General features: G+C 35.3%; 1 protein-coding gene across 1 annotated transcript in view; it reads right to left on the bottom strand.

Moving 5' to 3' along the window:
• Positions 1-6868: 6868 nt before the first annotated feature.
• Nox3 (NADPH oxidase 3) overlaps positions 6869-15457 on the bottom strand; it is a 55211-nt gene continuing 46622 nt past the window's right edge. The window contains exon 13 of the mRNA XM_010625205.2: positions 6869-6995. Coding sequence (XP_010623507.1) covers positions 6869-6995 — 127 coding nt within the window. The remainder of the gene's footprint in view (positions 6996-15457) is intronic.

The following is a 15457-nucleotide window of genomic DNA, read 5'->3' as shown; positions in this document are numbered from 1 at the left end:
GATTCATGTTCTTAAATTCTTTCTTCGATAGTTAATTGTTAACATGTAGAAATGTTTTTATGTTGATTTTGTAGAGTGTAATTACAGTATACTGAATTTATCAGTTCTAACATTTTTTTGTAGACTCTTTAAGGTTTTCTGTGTATAAGATTATGTCATTAGCAGAGATATTTTCACTTTATCCTTTCTTATTTGAATGGCTTTTATTTCTTTTCCTTGTCTAATTGTTCTAATAATAATTTCATAGGACTTCTAGTTTTATGTGAATAGAAATGGTGAGAGTGGGCACCTTTGTATTGTCCCTGATCTTAAAGAGAAAGCTTTCAACTTTTCACCATTTAATGTGATGTTCTTTGTGGCTTGTCATACTGTATTGTCATACTGTATTGTATTGATGTCCATTCCTTTTGTATTTCTTCTTTGAGAATTAAAAAAAGCAAGAATATATGCCATATTTTATTAAGTGTTTCCTCTGCCTCAATTGAGATGATCATGGTGCTTTTTGTCCTTCATGTTTAAAATATGGTGTGTCCTGTTTAGATTGTAGATTTTCTTATGAAAATTAATAAGGAGAAGAATTCAAGCTCTAAGAGAATAAAAGAGAGAGAGAGAGAGAGAGAGAGAGAGAGAGAGAGATTCAGAATAGCTGGTAGGTATGTAAGGAAATCCTTGTGAATGAAGTTACCTATATGGATGAAAATAGGCTCAACCAGGCTCCTTATACCTCGTAAAGAGGGAAAGTTTGGTTAGCCTAGTAGCAGAGCTTTTTTTGTGTCAGTGGGGTGATGAACTTTGCTTTTAAATACTGTGTGTACGGCTTGCCTAATGTTGGATTAGACATAAACAGTAATGTAAATTTAGAAATTTCTATTGTACATATTGAAGGCCACAAAAGCATACTCTATGCTTTTCTGAAATGTTTGTAGGAAAAGATGAAAGAAATGAAATGATAAAACTGTGATTTGGGCTAGGGTTTGGAGTGCGATGAAGGATAGAGAAAATTCCTAGATGACTTAGAATTTCTAAATGTTTTTAGCTTAGGCATATGTGTAGATGATGATGATGCCATTATCTTAAATAACAAAAACTGGAAGAAGACCAAGTTTGTAAGATAAGCAAGAGTTTGTTTTTAGATATGTTAAAATTGAACTGCTTATTAAACTTCCAGCGGTAAAGTGGACAGGTGAATTAATCACTCTGGAATCTAGGAAAGAAATCTATGCTCGAGTCTTAGTTTTTGGTCTCATCAACAAAGAGATGGTGTTTGAAGCCATAGAATTATATTATATTCAAAGAAAAAAAATATACAATGTAAAGAAGAGGGCCTTAGATATGCATTTTGATATTAGGCAGAGAGGTTTGAAATGAAAATAAAGAGATGGTTACGTTACAGAAGTCAAAGGTGGAAGTTTTCAAAAAGAGATAATTAGCCAATCGTTTGAGCTCAAAATAAAAATGAGATGGATTTCACATCCTGGGTAAAGGTTATGTTGTATATTGAAAATTGTAGTGGTTGTAAGACAATAATGGAACACTCCACTTTAGAACATTTACTGGTATTGCTACAAGTGCGAACGCGCGCACACACACACACACACACACACACACACACACACACTGACCAATAGACATGGTAAAAGACAAATGTTATCTAGTTAATTTAAAAAATTGGTACTCAGGCGAAGAAAGGAGGTTCCTAGATCAGAGTAAGGAGCAGCAGTGGGCTTGGCTTACCCTCACTCTGTTCCTTTGAAGTTACTCTACTGAGTCAGAGAAACCCTGAGAAATTCTTGGTTCTGGGAAGTAAAGAGAAAAAATCTGTTGTTATTGTCTTATTCTTCTGCAAAAGTAAAGATTGAGAAAGGAAGAAATCAAGAGAATCAACTTTCTCTTTTGGAAAAATCCAAGCTTTACACTTGATAAGTTCAAAATCTACCTCATGGAAATGCATTATAGACTCCCTTCCTCATCTAATTAGTTGGAGTAAACCAAGGTTTATAGTGCAGTCAGTCTAATCTTGGAAGATATGGTGGGGCTTAGAAAATCTAACATAGTCTACTCACCAGCTAAAGTGAACTTTCTTCTTCTCTTGTACACTACTCAGTCCTGGTTGCTCTTCTATAAAACTATAGCAAGGTAGATAAAACATGAAATATCCCGGCCAAAACCATGGTTCCACATAAAAATGTATATATAAATATATGTTCATCATAACCCCTAAGTAGAAACAATTCAATGTCCATCAACTAATTAATGGAAAAATAAAATGTGACATATGTATAGAATGGTATTTTGATGGACAAAAATGATGGAATGAAGAAAATAGTGATATTTGCAACAACATGGATGAATCTAGAAAGCATGTTAATTGAAAGAAGCCAGTCATAAAAGACTACATATTATATAATTCCATGTGTAAAGGGCTTTCATTTTAGAATGATAAAAATCTTCTAAAATTGACTCTGATAATGATTCTACAACTGTCTAAATATAGTAAAAACTATTAAATGATACACATAAATGAGGTAGTGTTATGGTTTGAGGATTATGTCTCAATAAAATTGTTATCAGAGAGAGGGAAGAACAGAGGGAGGGAGGGAGAGAGAGAGAGAGAGAGCAAATATTAGAAAAAAGAATGAGATAAGAGACATTGCAGGTCTAAGATAACAGATTAAGGCTCACAGCAACATCTTTACAGAACTTATTACAACATTTATAAACAGGAACAGAATATGCATAACAGTACAAATTCTCACTAGTCTAAAATTCCCAAGCTAAATAACTATCATAACTATAAAAACAGAATTTTTTTTCCTTTTGGTAATCCACCTGGGAGCATAATGTGTCTTGAACAGATGTGAGGTTATTTATAATATTTGTTTATTCAACTTACTTGAATATTCATATCTATAGTTTTCATTGAAAAAAACATTAATACTTTTGAACATCACGCAGACTCTACTGGGAATGTTATGCAACATATGGAATATGTATTCATTATCTAAGCTATGAAATAATTTTGAATTCCAAAATGCATCTGGCTTGAGGGATTTTAGATTTTAGACCAGAAACCATTGTATAAGTAAAAGAGAAAAGAGTTTAACATAATGAGAGAAACTAACAGAATTGAAAAATTACCCAGCATAAGAACAATTGATATCTGAAATACAGAAACAAACAAAAGAAATAGCAATATATTCAAAGACCTAATACAAGAAAATTCTCCTGAAGTGAAGGAAAATATTGTCAAAAAATCACACTGTAATACAGGAAAAGTTTATGTGAGATACTCAATATCAAAAAGTTCTGAAAATCAAAGATAATGGAAAAATTGTTTGGGCATCTAGGAAAAAAAGTAATTAAATTAGAAAGGGGAGATAATGAAGTTGGCCTTATATTTTACCACAGCTATATGTAATGAAAAAAAATACTACAGTAATGTCTACAAATTTTTGAAAGGAGGAGAATAGGGCCCCCAAACAGCCATATATCAGTTGAATAAAAATGTAGCAGAATGATTTTCTCTAATATGAATTAAAGCACAGAATACAACACTCATGAGAACTTCTTCAAATATTGCTTGACTGTCCCATAAATTAGCAGCTTATGTTTAGCAAAAAAAAAATAGAGATGTTATATTAAAAGGAATTGTAGTGAGCAATGAATCCATTTAAGGGTATCTGTTTTAACTTATTTATAGAACATAACAAAGGCTATATTTAATTAAAAATTCCTTCATCCTCCTGAACAATAAATGTATGGCCTTGGAATGCCTGAATTCCAGTGCCATCTGCCCATCTTTCATACTATTGTTGCGTAGTAATTTTAGTTTTAGCTTTTAAAAATGTTCATTCCAAAGTAACCTCTCATTTTCTTTCACAGCCATTGCTTAGCAATTTTGACAAAACATTTTAAAATTTCTTTGCTGATCTCTACTTATTGCATCTCATGAATTGGAGTTTCTTCTTCCTTTAATGTGTCCTGTTAGTAGTTATTTTAGTAAGTAAGGTAAATTTTAGTTTCCTGTTGTCTGGAAATATGTGTATTTGCCTTTACTTTTGCACACTATTTACTTTACTTTTGAATTTCAGTGAGCATAAAATTCCCATTAATAGTGATAGTCCCTCAGCCCTTTGCAGATACTATTTTATCAGTTTTGTGATGCTTTTGCTGTCAGACTTTCTGTTGTTCACTTGTAGAGAATTTAGTTTTTTTCTCTCTGGTTGTTTTAGGATCCTCTATTTTAAGATGATTCTAGATATTGAATTTCTCTCCTCTTTCATTCTTTTCCCTTCACTTCCCCTCCCAACCTTTTTATTCTTTCCTTTTTCTTTCTCTCTTCTCCATTCTTCTTTGTCCCTTCTTGTTTCCCTTCCATTTCTTCTCCACAGTTTGCTTTTTTTCTCATGCATTCTTGTAGATGAACTTTATAGTAATTACCATATCAAAAAACTTAAGAAAATTTAAATTAGGTTGGAATTTAATTTAGGCTACTAATTAACAAACTGCTTCGTACTGTTTTTATGCTTCGTGCTAACATTTAGGAGCATTCTACTTCTGTTCATTTGAAAACGTCTCCCTGAAAACGTCTATTCATTGATCAAGTAATCTTGAACCATTTTTGTTAAATGAATCTATAGATTTGCTACATTTCTATTTGTATTTGAAATAAACTATTTTTTAAACTACACATTTCAAAACTTGGTTACTGCTGAGTTAGAAAAATCTACTGGTTTTCGTCTTTTTATTGGGGTTGGTTAGACCCGGTGGTATTAAAGTTTAAGCTGTATTCTCATAGATTTAAAAAAGTAGTAAACTCTGTTTTTAAGGTTTTATTTCACTAGAAGAAAGTTTTATTTTATTAGATTAAAAACTAGATGTTCCAAAAGTAAATTTTGTCATCAGGCAGGAAAAGAAAAGTAGCAATTGAATATGACCAAGAAAAAAGTTTTAATACCTTTAATTTTTCTATTAAACAAAAGGTTAGATTTGACTGCAGAAATTTCTAGTTGTAAAGGCTAAGCCAAACTTGAATAGGATATTATTATACAGAATGACTGGATATACTAAAATTAGTAGACTTGAATGATCTACATCAAACAATATTTATAATACTAAGAAATTCCAATGCAGAGTACTAGAAATAATTTTTGAGATATTATTGAATATATACACCTTTTCCCCCTAGAAAGTATTTGAGATATACCATAGAAATTAATTGTAGAATTAATTTCAGTGTCTGAAATAATGTAAAATGAATGATGTTTATAATTTAGAAATATTTGGAAGATTTTAAGTGGCTTCCTGAGTTTGTGAAAACAAATCATGTCATTACAATTTAATTCTCTTTATGACAGAATGACAGTCAGCAAAGATAATAAGCACTTGAAAAACATAATCTATTTAATTTCAGTAAATAGTTTTGCTTTATTGTATGTGGCACATTATTTATAAGCTAAGAAAATATGGTGTACTGTACTATTCTCAGTGGCCAGTTATTATTAAATTACTCCCAGCTGGACACTGATATTCACAGGCAGTTACAGGAATTCCTGGTAGGGTTCTTCTAAGTGGATAGTTTCATTGAAAACGCAAACAAAAGACTTGAGATATTACTAATTAACTCTGTAGATACTACTAAACTACATATAACTATTGATATGTGAGGCTAACTACAAAAAAATTTGAAACTATTAGAAGGAAAAGTTCTAAAACATTAATCCATACTAGTACAAAACTATAAGATGTGGAATACTTAGAGAACACTTTGAGGGTAAAACAACCACATGGTATGGGAAGATTGACTCAATGATGATTTCAAAAATTAACTGCTATTTTATAATTCAGAAGTTGAACTGGGGTTTAAGTGTCAAATGACCATTGACTAAAATGTAATAGTAATAAAAAGTATTTATTAAATGAGAGTGAGAAATAAAGAAGGCAGTAAAAAAGAAAAGAGGGAAGGGAGGAAGAAAAGAAAAAAAGGGAAAAGGCAGACAGAATTTAGTTTTTGTATATTTAGCATACAAGATGGAAAAAAGTTGTTCTTCTACCAATACTAGGGATGCTTCTATTAGAATGTTATTTTAATTCAACACATTTATGGAGGAAGTGAAAAAATGAAAGTGATTTGAAGAAGAACAATGAGAATTACTAAAGAGCTAGGATATGTATCTTAGGCTGAACTGTTGAGAATTTAGTATTGTTTGGACTATACAGGAATCGGTAAGGGATGGTATCATTACCATTTTCAAGCACATGAAGGACTTTTGTGCAAGGTAACCCTCAATGGTGACTTCTCTAGACTACAGAGGAATGAAAAGAAAAAAAAAGCACAAAGAGGCTTATATTTAAAGCAGAAAAGGGCAGGTTTGGATACAAGGCAGGTGTCTGCTCCCAGAGTGAAGTAACTTTGAAATGTTTCTAAAGGAGACTTCAAGCCAAGCAGAGGTATGCATGCTGGATGTAATGTTAAGCATGAAAATAGGTTTGGAAAAGATGACCTATGCCGGAAGTCAGCAAGATATGTCCTGCAGGACAAATCTAGCCATACACTTGATTTTGGATAGCGCATGAGCTGTGACCTTTTTAAATGTTTGAAAAGAAAAATTTCATGACATAAAAATTATATGAAACTCCCACTCAGTTTTCACAAATAAAGTTTTGTTGGAATTCAACCAAGCCTGTTCATTTCTTGTTCCTGTTTATGTGGCTACTTGGGCACCTTACATTGGCAGAGTTGAAAAGTTGAGATTGAGACCACACAATCCACAAGACCTCAAACAATTACAATTTGGGGCAGAGTTTTCTTATGCTTGACATATATGAGTTCTCCACCTACATATTGCATGCAGTTTACCTCCAACATCTAGAAGCTGTCATTGTTGTAATAAAAATGAACACCCCGGGGATCAGCTGATGAATATAAGTGGCACATCTTTTGAAGTGTCTTTGACATAGCCTTGGGTCCACAGAAGAACACGCCAATGCTGCTGCTGGAGGGGTCAGAAGAAGAAAGAATGTTGCTGAGCAAGGCCATTCAAGACTGAATTACAACCTGAAGGAAGTGATTGTGGTTGTATCTTTTCATACAGTTCCTCTTCTACTTTCAGCACCATACAGCTTTTCAGGTTCCCAGTTTCCTGTCCTTGTAGAATCACACAGAGGACAAGCCAAGAAAATTGAAGCTGGAAGGGGCCATGATGAATGTGATGAATGTGCAGAGGGATTTGAAGTAGAGATATCACCTGGAATTTTAGTGCGGTCCCTTTGATGAGCATCATCTTAGATCTTGGACTAGAGGCAAGCTCTCTGAGAGCAAGAGCCTGCTCTATTTTACTCACCAATGTAATCCTAGTACCTGGTACAGTCCCTGGCATTCAGCAGACAACACACTTTTGTTGAAGGAATGAAGGCATGGCTGGGTTGATTCTCATCTACATGGTCTTGGGCAAGGCACAAGATCTTAGTATCCCATATATAAAACAAATTGTGTGTTTTATTAAAGGGAAAATGAGCTAATGAATTAAAAAAGGTTTTAAAGGGTTAGTTATTACTCACACCCTGTTCAACCTTGCCTTTTTATAGATAATAAAATTTATACTAAAGTAATAGCAACTTGATTTATTTCTTCTGTTAGAATTACTGTAATTTTCAAAGGGGGCCAAAAAGAAGGAATGAAAAGGAGAAAAAAAAAAAAACAGTGCTGAAAATGTAGACACCCAAAAGCATAATCTCTAATCTCTACACTCCAGAAGATAGTGTTGAAGAGATATTTTTGCATAGAGTGACTATCCCTCGCATTTGAGCATAGAGTGTGCAAATCCCTTGTGATTCTGCTTAAATGTAAATGTCATATTGCAGCAGGGATTCAGGTAGTCTCTTGAGATCGGGATGTATCAGACTCTATAGGAAATTACAGAGAACATGTCTTTTTCCCCTTGTCTTGAATATTATTCTTCTTTGTAGCATTTCCCAAATATTTGGCATAGTCTGACTTAGCTACTCTAGATGAAAAGTTTTCAATCTTTTCTGTGTATAAAATCCTGTAGACAGAGTGCTAAAATGTAGGTTCCTTGGCTCAAATTCAAAGAATTCATGTTTATCAAGGAGCCCAGGTGATATTGAAGCAAGTGATCCCGTGAGCCATACTTTAAGAAACATTGCCTCAGAGAAATTCTTCAGACCCATTACCAGACCACTATGACACCTGATTTATTCACACCTGGCTCTTATTGGGAAATGCATATATTGCCAGTTCATTTCAGCTTAGATAGTCGCATAGCCACATTTTAAGTATGCATTTCAGATTTATAATACTCCTAGTAGAAGCTGATGGTTTAGTCATATTCAAAAGAGTTCATTAAAAAGTGGAATGAATAGCCGTGTTATGGTTTATATCTAGTAGTTCCCCAAGAACCTCATGTGCACATAGGTGATTGAATAGTGGGGTTTATAGTTGACTTGCTGTTAGGGGTAGGGTCTGGATGGAATAGGCGTGTCACTGAGAGAGTGACCTGAGTTTGTTTCCCTATGCAGGTCTTCCCTTCTCTCTGCTTCACGGCTCTGCAGTGAGCAGTTCTCCTCTGCCATGCCCCATGTGTTATGTCCTGCCTTGGAGTCAGTCAGCCAATATGATCTGAAACCTCTACAAACTGTGAGTCAAAATACACCTTTCCTTCTTTAAGTTGTAGGTGCCCGGTATTTTGTTCCAATGATGAAGAAAGCGACTAAGACAAGTATTTGACAATATGTTTAAAATGTATAAGTGCTACTTTCAAAGATATCATTCTCATGGCTAAATTCAAGAAAGAACCTTTTTTCAGAAAATATTTCCTACTGAAAATACAGGAATTTAAAGATATTTATAGGAATAAAAGGCAATGATTAGGCTTAGGGTGTTGCTGGTTCTACCACTTGTTGGCTGGGTAACTTTAAGCACCTTAATTATCTTCTTAATGCCCCCATTGACTCATGGTTTAAGACGGGGGGGGCAGTATAGTTCCTACCTCCTAGAGCTTCTTTTGTTCCTTAGAATCTGTGAGGACTGCACAAGACATTGCAGGTCCTGCCTTGTTGCTGTGCTTGGCACATAGTGAGTTCTTGATATTTGTTAGCTTACATACGTTTTTATCCCACATGAGATTGGCTGGTCTCTTCCTGCTCCACAAAGTTAAGCAGAAGATGAGCCATGAACTCACAGGCGATTACAGATATATTTGGATCAGTACTATGTCTTCTGAGCTCCGGACCGAAACATTCTGAGTGATAGATGGATCAAGTAAGACTCTTCCCAATGAGAAGTCACAGCTTTGCTTTGTGCCTGACTCCCAGAGGTACCCTTACATCCATTTCAAATACACTGTTATGGGTAGTGATATTTTTCTATTAGGCATAGACATCACCAAAGAGAATGCCCACTGGTCTACTTGCTAGACCACCCTTAAATTCACTGTTTGAAGCAGCTGATGGTGCTCTTTGATTCTCAGCTTGCAAGACTTCATTTCAAAGGATCATTGTGATTGCTGGCTGCCATGTGCACCACTGGTATCGCCAATGGTTCACAGCTCCTTTGCTGTTTTGAACTGTGGCTATTACATTGCACAGCTAACTACATACTTTTTTGTATTCATGGTCCGTAATGGTCATGATTGTGCAGTCACTAAAAAGTGTCAAAAAGGCCATTTGTTGTCTGCTTTCAGTTGCAGCCAAAAGGTCTGCCCTTTACTTGCTTTCTGCACATCTCCGTCCTCGCATAAGGCATTCTGTTGCTTGCCTTGGTTACCCTCCTTGGCATTTACATTCTTACTATAAAGATTTTTGATCATGGATGCATCTTGTGAACCACAAAGCAGAGAATGTGGTAAAGACACAGATGTGGCAGTTTGTTTTTTTCTTTTATGAGGCAATGGACCAGTGCAAGAGAACCTAATGGGGTTGGTAAAGAAAAAAACTTCTTCTATAAAATTTAATTACCCTCAATTGCTTAGAATTAAAAAAAAAAGATTCTTTGCAAAAGGAGTATAAAAACATGAGGCACTATTTATTCTGCAGTTTATAGCCTGCAAACCACAAAGCTTGCACATGTGTGAGGAGCTGGATCAGGGACAATATTAATGGCATTGATCAGTCTGGGCTGCTGACTTTGATGAGAAAAGGACAAATTTCACATGAGTTGCAAAGGTGGTTAACATTCACAGTGTTATTTTTAGCTGTAATAAACAATAAAGAAAATCCTCTATCCTTCCTCTATATTTGCTAAATAACTACTGTGCTTTTCTCTGTGGGGTTGGTGCATTTTTCAAAACAGTTCAGCTATGCCATGCATGAAAAGCATCCAAAATATCACCCACCAGGAGATTTCAGCCTAGCAGATATATGGGAGTGTGGGTGTGCCCAGGAGTAATTCCACCACCTCTCTGGATTTCCAGGTTTTGCTGCTATGAGCACTTCTCTCTTTAAATTGTATGTTTGTTTTTATGTGTTGGCTTTTATGCTTGGTAAGTTATAACTCTGTAGGGGAAGACCCTAAACCCAATTTTTTAAAAAAAAAATCAAATTACTTCATACCCTGAGTGCATTCTGCAAATAAAATCAATAAACAGAAGCTTCCCATGGATTTATGGATGCTTAGAAAGAAGGCACCAAGAGCTACAAACTCTGTTTCAGACAATGGACACACAACTTCTGGTTAATCTTTCCTACTGAATGTTTTTCATTAAAAGGCCTCCAAATGATTTATCACATAATTATATTTTAAGCAACTTCTTCTTTTTCATAACCACAGATGATAATTGTGTTGGCTAGCCTTTAAAAAAAACAAAACAAACCTATGTCTCAGTCCATTTTATAGCAGCCTGCTGCATTACTTTTCTGTGTCCTAATCACTTAGCTGTCCTGTAAGAGCTGCAGATGTCTCTAACAATGCTCACTATGTGATTATTCTGACCACTTTCCACCAACTCCATCTTCTTTGGCAGACAGAGCTGTGTGGTTAGGACTCCTTTCAGCTTCGTACCATCTTGTGATCTTTCTACTTGCTTACGGTGGTCACTATTCTAGCCTCTAGGGTGCAGGGATAAAACTTCTGTCCCCCACTTCAGGAGATTATAGTCAAACAAAGGTGAAATATGAAAGCAGGTGACTTATAGCATTGGATCTCAGAAAATGGTAAACTGTTTTTTCCAATCCTGAACTTTTTTACTTGAATAAAACACTAAAATGTATGCATACATGAATAGCTCAGTATTTTGCCTTTACTAATAATTTGATAGATAATATCATCAAAGAAACTTTACAGGGCAATGATAACTCTACCGTGACTTACCACCCTAATCCCCCTACCTCAAATGAAGTCATTGCAATAATTTTTTTGGTCTTTACTTGGTTGTAAGCAGTGGAAAGGTACTATTCCCTGGTGGAAAGGTACTATTCAATCCCCATCATCAGTTTATGGTGGCTTTACTTTTCTTCTAAAGCTATAATTTATCATGTGTTGGATTTTCACTTGTTTGTTTCTTTGAGTATTTTGAACACTGTAGTTGTGCAATGGATGTTTAGTATATCCTGTTAGATAAGAGATCCTGTGTGCTATAACCAGAATGCTAATTTCTTAAAAATATCATTGAAAACATTTTGCACATATGCACAGAGAAATGAGACTTGAAGGGTGTGCACATAAGCAAATGTGGTTCCAGATGGACACATTCACTCAATTTAGTATAAAGGTATTTTTACATTTCAAAAACAATAGGTGGCGTAAAATATATCATGTGATATGGATTAGAAGACCCTGATCGTATGGTAAATTGACACTTTTCTTCATCACTGGGTTGGGTTGAACTATTCCAAAACATGGTGATGTGTTTTTCTACTCCTTGTTTTTTCCTTCAATAAGAGGAGCACTTCTACTGAAATTACAAAAAAACTTTAAAGTTTTCATGATAATTAATTACATAAAGTTTACACCTACAAGGCATAGTGAAATTATTAGTAGATAAGTCAAATGTGGCAAACTATAAATATTATCTGAAGTATAAGATCAAAGACTGAAGCCCTATGGAAAAACCTCTTAGTCAATTAATTAAAAACAGCTGATCCACAAATTCAGAAGGTTGAGTACATGTACAATGTGTGTTTGTCAAAAAAAAAAAAAAGCTAGATGTGAAAAGCTATATTTATTTTCATTCTGTCTACCTTCTTGGAAATGATCCCCTGATTTCTGAACACTTGTCTAAAGCTTGGGAACATATTGAGAGTATTTACAAAAACTGAAATACAGCTTCCAGTTTTGTAAAGGACACATTTCTATAGATCAGTAAGGCAGAGATGTCAATGCAAACATTTAATTAGGTTACCACGTTTTAATTGGGAGAATGATTTCAATTGTTTTTATGTTTAGAGTACTTTTTTGTACTTATATCTGAAGTAATATACAATAATTGTCACATGCATGTGAGTTTGGGCATAGCAATAACACTTATTTTTTATGCATCTACTTAGTATTTGTTGATTGTCTTTTAAAACTATACTCATATTTTCATATGCAGTTGATATAATTACCAAGATTAATTACAAAAACAATAGAATACACTTTCTTATTTTCTGCTTCCAGTCTTTGATCTATTTTTAATTTTTCTTCCCTCTTCCTTATTTGTATTCATTTTGATGCCATCAATTTGTTTCTCTATTACTGTTATTTTTGCAATTTTCTGGTTCCTTTAGAGCTTGCCCAACTCTCTTTGATCTGCTTCCCTTCAAGCTTTATTTTTGGTGCTGTTTTTCAAGTTCTATAAAAAATATTTTTTGCCTCTCTTCCCTTTATACTTTTGATTTAACTCCTTCTTAGGATTAGAACAAACTCTAGTGTTGAGTGAACAGGTAAATGTTTTTATAAGAGTAAGAATCCTTGGCTTTGCACTGATGAATAGAAATGGTTGAGAGCCTACTTCAAAGGCCCTTAAGAACAAAGAACCTTTTCTGAGGCCACTGAAAAATGCAATTCCTTCTGACCCATCTTTGCCAAAAGATATGAACTAAAGGCAAGACAAGCCTGTCTTGTAAGAATAACCAAATAGGCTTGGGAACAAACATATCCTTGACATAATAAGGGGAAAACATACTGTTTATCTCTTTAATAACCATCTTGAAGAAAATTAATGTTACTTTGTCCTTTGTGCAGAACAGTAATTGGATTGTATGTTTCATTTCTATCTGGACAAAGGCCAGGATATTGAAATACTTTTCCATATTAGATTTTCTTGTTTAAAAATTAGATTTTATTGGCATTCTCTTTCCGAGATTTCTTCATTAAAAGCTTCATTAAACATAAATCTTCTTTTACACAGCAGAAAACAAAAATTGTTTTAAGGAGGTCATTTTAAAAGTCTTCTGGAGGGGTGGTGCTAAACTTTTTCTGGTGATTTGCCTTTTCTCAGGGAACTGGCATCCCAGGGATGAAATAATAATTGACTTTGACTGTATGTGTCTCATAGGCTTTACATCGATGCTTGAAGCTATATAACAAGTTGCTCTGTTCTATAGACTAAAGCTATTATGAGCATGATATTTAAAATATTTTGGGCCAAGAAGTATATTGCAGTGGCTTGTCTCAGTGATATCCAGACCTTAGGGTCGTCTTATTCCCTGGAAGACATCCATCATAGAGAGTCTGCAGAGTTACTGTGCAGAAAAATGCAACTGGGTCTCAAGTGCATTTGTGTACATTGATTATGGCTTCTGAAAAGGAACAAACACACTCTTGACAGGGGCAACAGTGAAGTGACAGCGATATCATTTTCCCAGTTTAAAACTGTTTTCTACTCGTCACTCCCTGCAAAAATTGGACAGCCTCACTTCTCAGCACTGCAGAGCATAATTTTATGGGCTGAGTTTGTGCAAGCCCAGTTTTACCAGCAGTCCCTTGATGCTCTGTATTTCTGGCTCACACTTGCGGAGGGAAGAGAGATAATTAAGTGCTTTGGCTTGAAAGGCTTTCCCCACTGGGCTGCAAACTTCAGGTGGAACAAAAATAAACAAATATAGTGTAAGATGTCAATAAGGGACAGTCATAATAAAGAGTGGGACTCCCTGGAAGCACTTAAAACAAAGATATCTGTGTTAAAAGCCAGCAAAGTGAGAAAATTCATTTTGCGATAATTGAAATTTGAATGTAAAACATTTATCCAAAAATGTATTTTTGTCCCAAAGGAGGAATATAAGAACAATAAAACAAACAAAAAACCTACTTGTCACATATGAACTTCTAATGTGTTAATTTCTTCCAAGAAGCTTTTTAAGGAAACTGCAGATGTCTTGCTGGCTCAAGACAAGAACAGGTTAGGGATCAGTGAAGGGGTGGTGACTTTCAGGGTGTAGAGCAGCTAGGAATCCAGGATATAGGGCTAGGTACCTTGTAGGAGCCCAGAGGAACTCAGTTCTGAGGTGCCAGGATAGGATGGGTTGGGAGCACCAGGTTTGGAGAGAAGGAAGAGCTCCAGGAATGGATCTCAGCCAACTGTCTGCAAGAGCCAAGGTGAGAGGCAAAATATAGCAAGGGAGGACTCTATGATGTAGTACCTGGGAAGAGTTTTAAGGCCTCTTGCCATGGGGTGGCAGCCCTCACAGACCATCTAAGGCTGAGCTCCTGGGGTGGATAAGAGTTTGGAAGAGTGTGTAGTTTGTCCAGCCCTCTTTCCTCTAACCTTGCAATTATTAACCTTTTTTGGACTTTCTTGGAAATTTGTTCCACTCGGGCTAATTCAAGCTCAGGACAGAGTTACCACAAACATTCGTTCAGTTTCTTTTCCAGGTGGTGTGCTCAGGAGTTTGGAACCTTCTCACAAGACATTTTGTCTTGGGTCCAGGGTTCATAGAGGCTTCCGGGGGGCAGGGTACACAGAGAATTGGCAGGGGTCTCACAAGGCACGGGACTGTTGAATTTGGAGTAACTTCACATGAAGGAGGAGACTGAAATTAGATGTTTATGCAGAATGGGTGGGTACCTGGTCACTTTTTCAAAACTTCCCTCTTCTCCTAACCTCCTTCACGTAGCTGTTCAAAGAAGTCTTGCAAATGCAGTGGCAATAAAAAAGGAATACAATGGAACAGTCCTGGCATAAGGAGAATATAAGGAAAAAATATAAAAAGGAACTGAGATGACCAAAAGATGAATAATATTCACCAGAAAAGTATTTGATGGAACAGAAAAAATACTAGGGAACTACAAAAAGCCTAGGGAAGCGTAATTCTTATGAAGAAATACAGAGATACAAGGAAAATACATAAGGCAATTATGGATGATAGAGAACTAGTAAGAAATACTGCAGGAGATTTTAATTTATTCTTTTTCAGTAGTAATAAAGGAGACAAAAATCTCAGGGCATAGAGGATCAATGAAGCATGATTTAAAAGGGGTGTGTGTGTGTGTGTGTGTGTGTGTGTGTGTGTGTGTGTGTGT

This window comes from Fukomys damarensis, unplaced genomic scaffold (genome assembly GCF_012274545.1).
Source record: "Fukomys damarensis isolate Sample0158 unplaced genomic scaffold, DMR_v1.0_HiC HiC_scaffold_14, whole genome shotgun sequence".
Classification (NCBI taxonomy): domain Eukaryota; kingdom Metazoa; phylum Chordata; class Mammalia; order Rodentia; family Bathyergidae; genus Fukomys; species Fukomys damarensis.
Note: the sequence above shows the minus strand (reverse complement) of the source record. Positions and strands in the feature narration are given on the sequence as shown.